General features: G+C 37.6%; 1 protein-coding gene across 2 annotated transcripts in view; it reads left to right on the forward strand.

Moving 5' to 3' along the window:
- NOL4 (nucleolar protein 4) overlaps nucleotides 1-16,151 on the forward strand; it is a 219,311-nt gene that overhangs the window by 161,668 nt on the left and 41,492 nt on the right. For both annotated transcript variants that reach the window (XM_067553820.1, XM_067553819.1), the window contains 3 exons: nucleotides 1,733-1,912; nucleotides 2,608-2,799; nucleotides 15,922-16,035. In XM_067553820.1, the coding sequence (XP_067409921.1) occupies nucleotides 1,733-1,912; nucleotides 2,608-2,799; nucleotides 15,922-16,035 (486 nt within the window). The remainder of the gene's footprint in view (nucleotides 1-1,732; nucleotides 1,913-2,607; nucleotides 2,800-15,921; nucleotides 16,036-16,151) is intronic.

Genomic DNA, 16,151 nt, shown 5'->3' on the forward strand with positions numbered 1-16,151 from the left:
TTGCTTGTTGGCAGAAGGAAGCACTTGGATAAATATCCAGAGCTAGTTTTTGCATCTTCTCTTGAGGCGTTTGTAGCCTGGATTATGAAGTTCCAGCAGAGGTTAACAAGTATGTTTTATGATCTTCAGCAGGCCAAAGACGCTGCTATTAGCCCTCCAAAAAGTAGAACTCACTTTGGTCATCCAGGTAGAGCTGGTCAGAAAATGGGGTTTTTTCTATGGAAAATTTTGACTTTTTGTTGAAAAATAAAATTTTTCACCTGAGAAATGAAAATTTTTGGTGTTCAGACAGAAACTGGAAAGTTTTAGTTTTCTGATGAAAGATACTCTTTAGCAAAACAAAGAAAAAAAGTACCTAAAAACCCAATTTCCCATCAAAAACCAGCTTTGACAGAAAAATATTGTCCAGCTATACATGTAGGCCTTTTTCAGCCCAAGGCTAGACTTTTCAATAAATATTTAAAGCCTTAAACGGGGATCTCTTGTCAGAAAGACTGCCTCTAACTTTATATATTCTTATGGTAGGTAAGATCATTTAGCATTTTCTGTCAGTTCCTGGGATAAAGGTGTCTGAGAAGGTGATAGAACTTTCTCAGTTGAGGGTCCCTGCCTCTGAAATTTCACTCCCCTTGGGGCTCCGCCAGAGCCTACCAAAGTCTCCTGAACTTCAGAGCACAATGCAAGAATTTAATTCAGCTTAACTTCTGTTTTGGGTTTTTTGGCTTTGGCTTTTTTAGTCTGAGAAATGACAATATTTTTGCTTAAAATTTCTGTAGGTAGCAACATTGATTTTGCAATGGGATCAGTTACAGGTAGTTTATAAGTGCATTTGCATCAATGACAGGAGCTCTATAGATGATCAATAAAACAAATAAAAAAACTTTAGGGAGTATGCAAGCTCCCTCCATTAAGCCTGCTCTGCTATTGTATTCATTCAAATCTGGTGGGATAGAGATACTCTGACTTGCTTCTGCCATGTTTTTGACATTGTCAGTGGATAATTTTTTAATGAAATAGTCCTCTGTTATTTATCCAAAAAGCCACTAATTCTGCTCAGGGAGAAATTCTGAATACTGATATGTGTAAAGAAAGGCTTCAAGGAGAAAGCGTGTGTTTGTATGTGCATGTGTGTTACCATTATTAATGCTTCTGTGAGAACTATAACAGCTTTATTATTTAAATTCTGCTTGAATTTTAGAAAGTGATACACTAAGGCATTATTAGTTCTATATTTATGAATGACTTATTACTGCTCTAGATAATGATTCCTACCAATGAATGACCATCACCTCTTCTCCCTTTATTCAGCCTTACCTTGAAATTTGTCATTTTCATTCCATGGAGTTTTGTATAAATCTGCAGCAAGTTAATGTAATGTGGAAGAAACTTTGCTAATGTAATCAGGAAGAAACTGGAGTTCAAAACAAGTCTTTGTGAAAATATCTCATCCAGAATTTAATTATCACAGCACAGTCGTTTATAGATTGGATTTACTTGACTTTTCCTCAGATTCTTGCTTTAATGTAATTCAGCAGGCAATATGAGAGGGAAAAGTTCTCTGTTACAGTGATTGTGAGGATTTATGTTGGGCTGGAGAAGGTAATTTGTGTATATAAAAGAAAAAAATTATTTAAACATCATCTGTGCTAGTTTAAACACCAATGTTTTGAGGAGGGAGGAGTAAACTTGTTCATCTGGTGCATTTCTTTTAAAATCTTTTCTCTATTATCAGTCCCCTGCTCATAGCTACTCCAGCTACGACTCTGGTAAGAACGAGAGCATAGGCAGAGGCGCTGAAGATCTGTCTCTGAACCGAGGAGATGAGGATGAGGATGACCATGATGAACACGAAGATGCTGAGAAGGTGAATGAATCCGATGGTGTAGAAGCTGAGCGACTGAAGGCTTTTAACGTAAGTCCCACAACATTAACTGCCATGGTTAACTATATTAGTTTCCTTTTGTGCTGTTATTTATGGGTAAGTTTGACAATGTTAGAGGCACGTTAATTTACGAAAGGATCCTTTTTTAAAGCACATTAAACTCTCACCAACAGACACCAGATTTACTGTGTTTTATTTAGAACTTTAAGGCAAAGTGCCCTCTTTATCAGTGAGAAAAACTAAGCTGTGTTTTGTGTTTTGTGTTTATGTGCATGTTCACCTAGTGGATAGAGGGGGCTGCAGCTAGTTTATCGGAACAGCATTCCAGTGGTCAGCTATTTTCTCTTGCTTTCCCACTGTATGTAATTATGCATGATAACACGAGCAATTGTTCAAACCAGGAGAATAGTAAATATGCAGTTGAATAAAATCAGGGAGAATCATAACTTATTATTAATAACAAAAGTTAAGTGCTGCTTATTTTCACAACCCATTGTGGCTTATCTCACAATTTCTATACACTATAGACTATTCTTTTCTTGTCTTTTTTATCAGCCCTAAAAAAAAAAAGACCTTTTAAAGAGTTGTTTGCTTAACATTTCTGGCTTCCCGTTACGTAGCTCTTCAGCACACAGAAAAAGTATCTTCCTATCAGTAATCAAGACTAGGAAGAGAAAGAGAGAAGCCCTCCAAACCCTTTTCCTCTGTCTCCCTCTTGCCAACAGATGTTTGTCAGGCTGTTTGTAGATGAAAACTTGGACCGAATGGTCCCAATCTCTAAGCAGCCCAAAGAAAAGATCCAGGCTATCATTGACTCATGCAGGCGACAATTCCCTGAGTATCAAGAGCGTGCCAGAAAACGCATACGTACTTACCTCAAGTCCTGCAGGCGGATGAAAAGAAGTGGTTTTGAGATGGTGAGTTTTGATTTAAAACCCAGCCCTAGTTTCCATCAAAACCCCATATGTAAATCCATGGCACTATTTTGTTTTCATCTTAGTGTCTTTTTATTTGGTAATGTCAGGTCAGAGGTTTTTCCCCCTTCCCCTTTCCATCTTTCCTGAATTTATTCCCTTTGTTCACTGATTTAAAAAACACCTTGGGAGGATATAGTTCACAGGTCTGTATGAATCCATAGAAAGTGAGGACTCAAACGAGATGTGAGGAGAAAAACCAATGGGAAGAGTATCTCACTTATCTATTTTTTTTCCTTTCCGACACCCTTAGAGGAGCTATTAAGTTAGTGAAGTCTTGCATTAATGTGCAATTTCTTTGGAATTCTTCTGCTAACCGGTTTTCTGGGAGATCCTTGAAATCAGAAAATAGGATCCATCAGAACACTACAGTATCCATAGTAATGGGCAGCGAAGGGCAGGCCACGAAAGCTTAGAGACTGGAAAGATGAAAGAATTTTTTTAAATCTTTAGCAAAATACTGGTTTTTATGATAAATGCGTTGACAATGGCTTTACGTTTTAGATGATTTGTTTGTACTTTTGGATTTACTTAGCAGTCAGTGAAAGTAGACCTTTCACTATATTCTTTAAGTTGACATTCAAGTGTACAGATGGCATTCAATATTATTAAAACATCCCTGGCAGATTTTACAGTTCTGTCATTTATTTCCCATGGTTTATACCTCAATATTTATTCACATACTATGAATACTATGTTAGGCAATAAAAACTGGCAGTATTTTTAGACAAGACACACCCTTGGCCTCTTCCATTGCACAAAAATGGTAAGGAATAACTCTCCTCACAGCTTATCAGTTTGTCAACTTCAGAATCATCAGAGAACTTTAATGTTTTCACAACCCAGAAGAGACCCAAGGAAATGAAATCATAACATGCTACATTTGATTTATTTCTCTTTCTCTCTCTCCTTTAGATAAGATAGTCACTTCATCATTACCAACATCATTTATCAATTAAGTGTATCATTTTAAAAAAATAAATCATTTGAAAACCCATCCATATATTAAGAAACCGGGTAAAACTTTAATTTTATTTCTCTCTCTCTCTCTTTTCATAGCAGCCTAAATATAGTACTTGTGAAGTTCATATGATGGTTTTAAAATGCTAGTTGACAAGCTTAAAAACAAAGTACCACATTTGATTGTAGGGCGAGACCGGTATAGTATGAGATATAAAATGTGGAGGCAGAATCTTTACTCCTTTGTAAACTTTCACAATTCTAATTTACCATACAGTTTTATTATTTGAGATACTGGGTTAATGTGACTTTCAATCAATGGAAATTTAGACGGAAAGAAACAGACAAAATAAAGGACAGCTGTACAAATATAAGTGCTAAAGAATGACATTGTGTCAGGTTGTATAGCCATCCAGGATAGGAGATGGACAAAAAAAAAAAATATTTTCTTATAATACAGTAAGTAGCATCTTTTCACATCCATTTTCTTTGGCTGAACATAACTCAGGAGCGAGAGCTTGAGATAGCACTGTGTTGAATATTATTACTTAGTTACAATAGCACCAAAGTACTTATTATACAACTAGCTAATACTAGTAAATGGCCCTATTGTTCTGATATATGGCCAGGTTGTGAACCCCTTACTGCTTGCCAGGGAGAGTAACTCACATGAGTAGAGTCCCTTTTATGTCACCGGAGTAACGTGTGTGAGTCATTGCTCACCAGTGTAAATACGGGGTTTACAGTCTGGTCCATAACAATTAGGTTGATCTGACTTCAGTGGACTACTCATGATTATAATGATTAATCATGTGTACTGTTTGCAGGATCAGGTTTATATTCCTGCTCTTTTAAAAAAATGAGAATTTTATAAAGTAGGCAATTTTTATGGCACAAAAATTTCCCCATTTTGGAAATGTTAAGTTTAGTCAGATCTTGTGGTGGTTTCAATTGCTTTTGAAAAGATGGGCTAATCACACATCAATAGGATGGGCAGGGCATTGCAGTCTGTGCCAGTATGACAGCCCTGGTGGAAGAAGGAAATATGCTAACACTTCCCTTTCCTTAACTCTCTCAAATTGAAGCGTAAACCAAAAGCTACTAGAAAGTGGAAAGATTCCCATTGATTTCTGTGGGCAATAGATCTGGTCACTGGAGCATTAGTGCCATGTGGCCTTCATGGCTTGATTTTGGATCATTCTGAAAGGTAGCACCTATATAAAAGATGTTATTAAAAACATTCTAATTTTTAAATTAGCTTGTCTGTAACTCATATCAGAAAGCAGTTTTGAAAAATACTACATTGGACAGAGACATTTGACTAGCTGATTATTTTTAATGTATTTATCATTTCACCGGGGAAAAGAATCATTTTGTCTGGATAACATTTGTACAGGACTATCATGAAAAAGACGCGTCGGTGCTGATTTGAATCAGGTGTTATGCTGAAATACAGCAAAACAGGATAATGATATCCTCTGGAGCTATAGCGCTACTGTTGTTGTATTAAATAGGATGTCAGATAATGATCTCCACAGGAGATACCTTTTTACCCTAGTTGTATTTAATAAAACTTCTCTTTCATTTTGTTCAGGGCAAAAGCACCTACTTTCAAGAGGAAATAGAATATTTGATCATGTGTGTGACATATGACAGTTCAGCAATACTTGTGGAATAGCACAGCTATCTATATCATGGTGCTGTGTTGTTTAAGAGAAAATGTAAACACTAAGTTTAATTAGTGGAAGACACTGTGTGGCAAAGAAGATAAAGCATTCCTGAGGCTTCTTCTGTCACTTATTTGCCATCTGTAATCCAAACGACACCTCTTACTGCATAACAGGCCAGTTGTAGCTCTGAGGCACTAGGAAAGGTTTAGTCTCATGAGTGTTCATGTTGCTAGCTAATGTTCTTCTCAGTATTAATATCATGTTTTCAGAGGATTGCTTACAGCTACCCTATTTATACTTGTGACAGCTGACCATTGCATGGACCCCAAATCAGTTTGCTTAGTTTCTTGTTAAAAATATTCAGCTGAAAGAGAGCTTTCCGTGTCCAGAATCCTTTCACCCTTTGATTATTTAGCTCTTAAACATGCACCACCGTTTTTGTTCTGACATAAACATACCCATTAAAAGAACATTGTCAAAATAGTTCTTATCAATTGTAAAATCATGTTTCTCCTCCTACTCTGTGGTTTATAATAATCCATTGGAAAAGTAAAAATAGATAATGTGTTTTCTTAATCTTACTGTTGAATGAAGAAGCAAGTTGTTTAGTGGGAATGGAAATTGGGAGATCTGGACTGTAGTCTGTACAATGGGGCTAATAATACATACCTACTTCATGGGGGTCACGTAAGGCTTAGTTCTTTAATATATGTAAAGTTGCTTGAAGGCCTCAGATGGAAGTGCTCTATAAGTGGAATGGCCTCTCCAAACTGATCTATATGGCTATTACACTCTTCTCCTTCAAATCCTTTCTCAAGATTCACCTCTGCCTACACGTATCTGGGAAACTGGCTCCTGAGAAAGGCTAGGTTGAATAGAAACAAACTTGTAGATGATCTGAAATCAACAAGTTATGCACCTAATAGCCTAAGTAACCATGTGGTCTTATTACTGTTACCCTTCTCCTTTCTCCCCTTTTCACTTATTATTACTCTCACTTGCTGTGTCCAGTCTTAACTTGGGCCTGGTTCTGCAGTGTGATGTGTGGGGTGATGGACCTTTCCACGCACATCCATTGCAGTGCAAGATCAAGGCTTCAGGCTGCAAACTCTTTGAGGCAGAATTTGTGAAATGCATACAGGAAAAAGCAGCTCCCAGTCCAGTGAGGCCCTGATCCTGACTGAGGCCAAATAAATAATATCAAAGGGCACATTATTTATTTATTTATTACAAACTGGCAAGTACAGGCTAATCATAAATGGCTTTCCCCATGTGAGCTCAAGAATGGGTTTGACAGCAGGGACGAGGAAGGAAGGAGAGATGCAATGCCTGAACACGTTCTGCCAGTTAGGACCTTAACAGCGACCGCCCCTGCACGCCCCATCCCAGCACAACAACAAACAATGGACAGCTTCCTTCCCCCTGCCACTTCCATCTTTTTCATACTCCCATTTTAGTTGCACTTGTCTGCTGTGTGTGCATAGACAGGATTGGGAAGGGGATTGAAGGGAGTGAAAAATGAGGATTTGTAGCTGTGGAGATTACATGTGGTCCAAGATTTTCAAAAGTAGCTAGTAATTTGGAACATCTTGATTTTTGGGTGCCCAACCTGAGACACTATAAAGGGGCCTGATTTTTCAAAGGATTTTCTGAAAGTGAAGCCCTTTAATGTGTCTCAAGGTGGACACCTGAAATGATTAGTCACCTCAAAGTTAGGGTTTTGGAGGTAAGGAGAGGAGCTTTCACCAATGTATTGACCTTAGTACTGAATAGGTCAGCTACTCTTGTAGTTGCTGGGATTCACAACCTGCCAGGGCTTTTGTGTCTGTAGAGGTCATAGATATTTTCAGTCAGATTAGAACGTGCCATGTATAGCTAATCCTGATAAATAAGATGGGAAACTTTTAGAAAATTACCACAAATACAGTTATATACAAATCTTCTACGAATGGCTTTAGACTTCCTGATCGATACCATACTCGATCCTTTATCCAATGCTATATCATTTGCTTTTCCAACGCACACAATTCTGGTCTCAGAGAATGAGAGGATTAAGGTGGTAAAAGGGCAACTCTGACTAGTCCAAACAAGCCTGTTAAATACAGCTGGTTGAAAAATGGAAAAAGAGTTTTGGGAAAAATTTTGACATTTTGAATTTTTTTCCAGGATTTGAAACAAAAGTTTGAGTATATTTGAAAAAAATTTAAAATATTTCAATTCTTGAATTTGCACATTTTCTCCTTTTCTCTCTCTCTCTTTTTTCTTTTTTCCCACAGTGCAATAAAACTGATGATGATATGATCAGAATTGTTTTTTTAATTTTCTTATTTTCCTTTTTCTACTTTAACCTTTCAAAACTTCTCCAACTTTTGAAAAGCTCCTGAGTAATGGAGTTAGTTTTATTTTTCTTCAGTAACCCTGCAAAAGTTGAAGTTTTGAGAATTAGAATCACATATGGAAAAATAAAAACCCCAACACCTAGACAGCATTTATTCTATTGTATTCAGTTGCAAAAAGGGGGAAGAAAGGAGAGGGAAACCCAAAATTCAAAAATTGTCAATTTCAATGAAGATCTAGGGGGGTTTTTTAAGCAAAAAACAAAAGCGTTTTGCAACAGGGTTTTGGTTTTGAAAAAGGCCATTTTTCATCAGAAAAAAGATTGGAATTAAAAGTTTCATTGGGCTGTACTGAAAAGCTCAAAATGACATTAAATATAAATATTTCCAGTTTTCCCTAGATAGTTGGTCTGGTTTTATGTCAGGTTCTTTGCTAAAATAACATTTTATTAGCTGTATTGTCCTACTAGGACATATGTATGTAGCATAACATAGGGGGCCCAGTTGAGTACATTTGCTTAAGATAAGGAGGAAATTAAAGTCAGGCAAACTCATTCTTTCCTGCTCTTTAAAGTGTTGATGCACAGCTGTTTACTGCCTGCTAGCCCAATCCATTTAAATCAATGAGTTGGATCAGACCGGGAGGGTGGTGTGAATCCTAGCCAGATGAGGGGCTAGTCAAGTTGGGGGAGCTGATCCCCTGCATGTTGTACTCTCTGCACTAATGATCTGTTCCTGTCTAGGTGATGGCTCTTGGCCAAACCCTTTGGTCCCCTCCCCCACCCTTGCCAACTACCAGTATTGTTCATACATCTGCCTACTATAAGATCGTAGGGAGGTAATATGGAAGCCCAAAGCACTGATCCAAAGAGGTGAATTGGCAGAATAGCCAGGCCTTGCCCACCCAAATTGTGGTGTCATCAAAGCTTCTTTTATACCTAGAAATGGATGGTAGCCAAAGACGACAGCTGTGAGTGGTACAAAGACTCAGGCTATGTCTATACTATGAGCAAGGTCATGTGCACATACTTGCACTAGCTCTCATTGAGCGAGCGTGCTAACAATAGTAGCAAAGGCATGGTAGTGTGGGCAGTGGCAACTGCAGGCACAGGTTAGCCATATTGAGCACGAACCCTCCTGAACCCCTTTTGTATGTACTCTGGCTACATGGCAAGGCAATGCCACCAGTGCTGCTGCTCACACTACCACGACTACACTACTGTTTTTAATATGCTAGTTCAGAAAGAAGCTAGGGCAACATACATGAGCTGGGAGTCACACCCCTAGCTCGTAGTGTAGATATACTCATAGGTATATAATTGCATGTGTCCGTGGTCTCTGACATCCAACAAACTTTACTCCCTGCTGTCATTTCCACTGAGAAGTGACTGAATCCTGCTCACCTTGCTTACGCAAGTAGTCCCACTGAACTCACTGATACTACTCTTGAGTAACTGGAGCAGGATTTGGCCCTTTGTGTATGTACAACTGAAGAGAGGAAGCTTGTGACTGGCTGACACGTGTCACTTGATTGCCTTTTTTCCCTCACGGTTTTCTGTACACACATTGCAAAGTGCTTGTTACTGCAGCTTGAGCCTCTGACTTGGAGCAGGGAGTGTAGGCCTTGTAGGCCCTTATGAAATGTGGGGTGGACTTTGCTTCTTTTTGCTCTGGAAGTACTGCATATCTGAGCGACAGCACATACTGCTGCATATTGGTACCAAACTGGGTTCTGAGTAGCAAAGAGCACATGGTGAGCCTTTTTCTAGTACATATCAAAAGTATAATGTGCAGACAGGAATATGGCATAGTAGTTTATTCACAATCATAATCAAATTGCAATATATGATATTTCAATTAAACGTACTTCTGAAAACTGTGGGAAAACAACCTGACCTCCACAAAACATGCAAAAAAGTCTCCTCAGTTTTTACTTTTTCTAGTTGTTTCTTCTATTTCACTAATAGATGCTGGAATTGGATATTTATAGCTTCTGTGTAGACTGAAAGAATAAGTAAAATATGTCAAAACTCAAGGAAAAATACAGTGCTGCAAGCATTAAAATGACAGTCAAATTCTTCATATTTTACGAGGAGCTAGTGTGTGTACTAAATAAAAATTATATCAGTACATCCAACAGAGTGCAGTCCTGTACTTCAATCTGTAAACAAGATAAAGCTCAAACAAACCTATTGTGTTAGATTTGAATTGCATGCTTCTTAGTGCATTAGAGTGCTTTGGAAAAAATCCCAACACATTTCTCAAGATTCCTTTGCAACCTTAATTCGTTAACAAGATGTCGGTGAGTATAAGTTATGTGGTACTCTTATGTTTGAGATTTTTCTATTTAATTGACATCACAGTATTGTGTAGGCTGAAAAAAGTGTGAGATGAGACCAAATGTAAATATAGTCCAGTTCTGTAGTAGAAAAATCTGTAATTTGAAGATGATTATTATTATTCTGTCTTGTAAATCACTTCAAGGTTGTTATAGGAACAGTGTTGTATAAGTGCTAAATATTAATATAAACATGGAGGATTTTGTATATTACGGTTAAAAAGTTGTAACAAAATAACATTTGTGTTAGTATTAAACCAGTCTTAAAAATGTGTAATACAAGAGCTGAAGTACAATTAGTGCACAATGGACCAAATTTTCAAAAGTATTTAGGTACCTAAAGATGCAGACAGTACCTAGTGGGAAATCATTGGGAGTTAAGCACCTAGGCCTTTTTGAAAATCCCATTAGGTACCTTTCTACATCTTTAGGCACCTACGTACCTTTGAAAAACTGAGCCCATATGCTTTTTGTATTAAGGTAGCATTTAAGGTTCGTTCCCATTCATATATTTGTACTGGCGTCTGTAAGCAAAGGAGAAAGTAGTGTGCATATGTCTGTGTTTGCAAGAAATGTCATCTCGTATGTGGAGATTCTAGTTTTCAACATTAATTGGCCTAAAATATGGGGGAGTATTTCTGTACAAATATGCAGATGTAAAGATCAGTTTTTTAGAAGTGAATGTGTGGGGCAAAGGGTGGGGAGTGTGCACTCGTGCATCATCCACTCCTTACTGTTAGCTCTATGCTTTTTTATGAATTGGCTCAGACCTGCGTGAAACATACATCTTGGAGTGCTTCAACCAAATTTCTATATGAAAACTCAGGCCTGTATTTGTGTTTAAGTCAATATTAGCCCGCATGAAATGTGCCAAAATAATAATCCTACAGACTACAGCTCTCTGTGTAGAGTACGTGCAGTTGTGTTGCACACTTCTCCACACAGAATATCTGGACCTTTTCAGTTTAAACAAATGTCTTCCAGTAAATCATTATCTAAGTTTTGTCAGACTTTCAGCAGTAAATATGCATAAGCCCAAAACATGATGGCCTGTTTATATTTCATATATGGGGTTTGTATTTATATGGCGAAAAGAATTCTTACGTTTTCCGTGAAGATACTGTTTATGTACATCACTTTAAACTGAGAATATGGCTATATCATATTTGGGTGACTTGCACAATACATTTATATTATATGCCTGATATGAAATATGACAATTTCTGTTATATTAAGCAAGCAGATAGCATACACAGGTAAGTCAACTTCTTTTTGTGATTCAGGACCAAGCTATTCAAGTTTTAATTTACTAAAAGAATCAGCCTCTTTGCGCTACTTCTCCACTGGTAAAGTATGCCTCATTAATTAACTGGGCTATTGATTATTGATTTACCATCTTTGAATGCCTGATCCAAATCGTACTACAGTCAGATATTCAGGCAGATATTCCACTGACTTCAAATTGTTTTAAATCAGGCCTATAGTTTTTTGACCTTCCATATTACAGAGCAATGCCACCAGCTAACTTAATTTTGTACAATGAAATCTGCAAATATAGCTTCCAGCATTTTGTAAGCTTTCTACAAAAGGGAGAAAGGTGGTGCATGACTATGAATGGATAGAGATGAGCATCTTCATGCTGGTGCCAACCTCTACTTCTGATTGGGACAAAATAGCCATCACTTTAAACCTTATATAAAGTCGTGCTAAATAGGATGGTTTTGTATTCACATAGTGAATCATCATTTCTTTAAATACAGGTAATTGCCTAGACAGAAGCAGTATGGAAGCCACCTCCGACTATCCCAGGGTGTGGCCTGAAAATGACACAACATAATGGCAATTTAATTTGTCAGGAGTAGGGAGCATTTTCCTGCTACCCTACCAACAGAAAGGGGTCACAAGTGTTCCATCAACAACACATTTCTAGGTGTCATCCCTACTCTCTTTCCTTCAGCAAGATGTATTTGGGGACTTTCCTGCAATTGAATAACCTACAGAAAGAAGATGAAATCATTTTGTTGACTTTCTCTGTTTAATATTCCTTAGTGGTACAAGCATCAGATGTGAATTCTCTGGAATCATAGGTTCAAATCCTGCAGGGGTGGACTTGGCTATTCATCTCTCTGAGATGGGTAAATGGAATTCCAGTAAGCTTACTATATGTGAGTCATTTGAAGAAGACCTTAAAAACCAAGGTCTCATCTATGTAGATGGCAAAGACCCAAACCTATGGTCTTTTGCATGAGAATAGGGAGGTAGTCCTTTTTGTCCTTGGTCAAAGTTTCCTTACCTCCTCTGTTGTGTTACATGCTAAGCACAGGTTGGCTGTCATCTTCAGTGGTGTGTAAATGAAATAAATTTTTTTATGTGCAAAATACTACTGTTTTACGTATGTGAATGCCTAGTTATATTTTCCAAGTGAACAAATTCCAATACAGCTGTCATATGAGGGACAGAGGTATATGATAGTTTTCCAGGGTCTGTCTACCCAACTGCTCTTAAGATCATCCTCAAGTTTTATCCATCAATGTTCTCTCTTTACCTTAAATTTACTAAAACATAAATAAGATGATACAGACATTGCCACTTACCTCTCTTCCATGTTCTAAAGCTTCTATTTTCTTTGTCATTTTAAAACAATTTGTCTATCTTGATACCACGGGAATCAAAATAGCCCTTCGAGTCCACTGTATTGATGTAGAAAGGATTGGAGGCCTGATTTTCCTTTGTTTTATACTTGTGTAACTCCAGTGGAGTTCTTCTTGATTTCAGGGCTGACCGTAGACCAAATAGCGCACCAGGTGAGGAGCATCTTCATCCTCCCTCCCCCATTTTTTAAACTTTTGAATACCTTATTTTTTATTGCATTTATAGCCCATTTCACGACTTTGATGCGCGATTTGCATGCATGACTTATTCCTGTAATATAAGATGATAAATTATGCATGGTAGGATCTGTACATTTGTATTTTGTTGCTAACAACAAAAACAGCCCCCAAGCCCGGTGCCCCCCAATCCCGGCATCCCAGGCAGTCACCTGGGTCACCTGCCCCTAAATCCAGCCCGGACTGATTTACACCAGAGTTAAGTGTAAAGAGAACCAAGCCCTGGCAGAGAGTCAGGAAAGAGTTGTTATATATGAAACAGCAATGCTAGGTACATTCTACCAGTAACAAAAAGCTTGATTCTGCCATTGAATCAATACCAAAATAAGATACTACTCAACTGAGTAAAATCAGCAGAATCTGAACCTAAATTAGGCTCCTGAACAGCCTCCTGAATGGTGCTATTTTTATAATATTTTTGTTTCTGACATGATTCAGGCTTGCACTGAATTCTCCCGATAAATTTCCTCCAGTTTATCCTTTACACTAGTATACCAAGAGTCAGCCATAATGACCAGGATAAAAGACAGGAGATTAATAGCACATCTTGCAAGAAGTAGCTGTTCCTTTTCTACTCCCACAGGACCCTGTTTTCTGATTAAGTGGCCTCCTCTGACTCACCAGATGTTAAATATCAGGTTCTGTATTTTTGATGGTAGACATTATCATCACCTTTTCTGTCTGTGAAGCGCATTTGACCGCTTGATTTCAATGATGACCGAAACATTGTTTTATAAATGTTTCAGTGAACCTATGTTTTCTCTATGGGAATGTAATCTGGAAGGATTTGGTTCATTTCAATATCTGGTTGGACATGACATTTTCTGGCCCATGTATCTGCCCATGGGACTCCACATGAAAGTATCTTTGTTTGGGCTCTAACTAAAGATTTGACTCAGAGGAATTTGCTAGATATTTGCTTCTGGCTTCTGGTACTCTAAAAATCAGCTTTGCCACTGTGTGGCTGTTTTCACATTGTCTGGCAGACTCCTTAGTCAGCGTACCTTGAGGAGTTCATAAAACAATGGTATTAATAGTGAGACCCAGCCACCTAATGCATAGGGGGACACAGCATGAAAGTAGCATAGCCAAGTGAAGCAGTGATGCGCTCTGAATAACTCAACAGCCCTAGGAGAGTAAAGTAGTGCAAGCTCTACATCAGTTTAAAACATCCCTTTCTAATACAGCTTACTGCCTTGCTTTAGAACTCTGATGAACGCATCTGCTTGTGCTGTAATATTCAAAATGTTTGATAGTTCATGACACCAGGATTTAGCACCTGAGACTCAAGTCTCAACTTAAACAAATTTGATTTTCTTCATACATACATGAGAGCTCATTTATGCTGAAAAAAAGATCTTGAACTTGACTTTTGGATTGCCCGGGCAGAATGTATGTTCTATTATAGGATCACAACACCTAATTTGTCTCTTATTTACACTTGTTTTACACCAGAGGAGCACCATTGATTTCCATGGATTTTACTCTTGATTTACACTGGTAAATGTGTGAGGAGAATGAAGCCTGTTATATTTGGAGATGGAAAAGACCTATATGTTCACTCATTCCATCTTTCTGCAAGGATAGGATATATTCCACCCATTAGGGATAGTACAATGTCAGATAGTAAATTGATAACACATGTTAAAGTACAATTGGCCAACGCTGAAAGAAATTGTGTGTTGTGATTTATTGGTTAAAAATGAAGTATTGGTAACACGTTGCTCATAATTTTGGTATATTATTCAAAATGTAAAATCAAGTGTGCCCATTCAAAGAAACTGTTCTGAGTTTATGTTTCTGATACTTGGTGACATGTCATAGCACATACATATTTATTCTGTTGACTGAAATTTGATGAAATTTTATAGAGAATAAATGGTGGGACATTTACCCATCAGGAAATGGAGTGATGCTAACTTATGAAAGCCAAGAATCTTGTCCAATATGTTTTAGCCCTCTAAAATGTGCTTGTATCCCTACCAATGTGTATGGCAGCATCCTCATTTGGCTTATTTTCTTGATATTTCTGATCTATCTTTGTATGTGTTTTAATTAAGAAAACAGGTTGAGATATTCATTATGAGCTTCATTTTTCAGTGAAATGATTTTTGCATATAATTACAGAGAATGGGATGCAAATAGTCTGTGATTGTCCTTATTTGATTGCTATATAGAAAGTCACATTGCATTCACAGTCAATTGTAGAGCAAATAAAACTTTAGGATTCCCTTGATTTACATTTAGCTTATATGCTACTTAGACCTAAATTGATAGAGGCCTGACATATGTTACAGTGTCAAAATACATATAGATTTTAAAAAAATCATTTTAATAACATCAGTCATATTGCAGCAAGAAATGTAAATGTTCATGACATTACATATGGACTGCTCTGAAATGTTCTGGCAATCTGTTACATCTGAGTGATGTTTCAACCCTGTCATTTGGTTTTTTGTGTGTGTGTTTTTTAACGAGTTTAAAAACACTGCTCATCTCTGTCATATGCTGTAAAGGATAAAAGGCTTTTCGGTTTTCTTAGCAAGCATCAGACAACCAGGGTGCTGCTGGAACACAGAGAATATGCTGCTGTCTGTTCAAAATGCAGCCTAATGAGCCAGACTAAGTACAATGGACAATAGAGCTGTGGGGAAAAAAGTGCTTTTGATGGATCTGTGGATCAACTGCCGCTTTAACCTCTAACTAGTTTTCATTTTTCATCTTTACAATTTCCATTTCCCCTTTTTGTTGGTATAAATTACATTTCAATGAATGGACCCTCCTGCCTATGTGACAGTTTTGTGTGCTCCGATAAGGAAACAGCAGGTCTGGTTATTATCCTAGTAATAATTTTTTTTTTTCCTCTTTCTTAGTCACGACCTATTCCCTCACACCTTACTTCAGCAGTAGCAGAGAGTATCCTGGCTTCAGCCTGTGAGAGTGAAAGCAGAAATGCTGCAAAAAGAATGCGGTTGGATAGACAGCAGGTACTGTGTTATGTGGGGTCTACCACATCCATACTTATAATTAACAGAGTGAGGGTAATTTAAACAGGGTATCACACAAAGGGGTGGTACTTCTTTTATATGTTTACTGTTAGCAA

This window comes from Emydura macquarii, unplaced genomic scaffold (genome assembly GCF_026122565.2).
Source record: "Emydura macquarii macquarii isolate MOO-44397 ecotype Brisbane River unplaced genomic scaffold, CSIRO-AGI_Emac_v2 contig_1477, whole genome shotgun sequence".
Lineage (NCBI taxonomy): Eukaryota > Metazoa > Chordata > Testudines > Chelidae > Emydura > Emydura macquarii.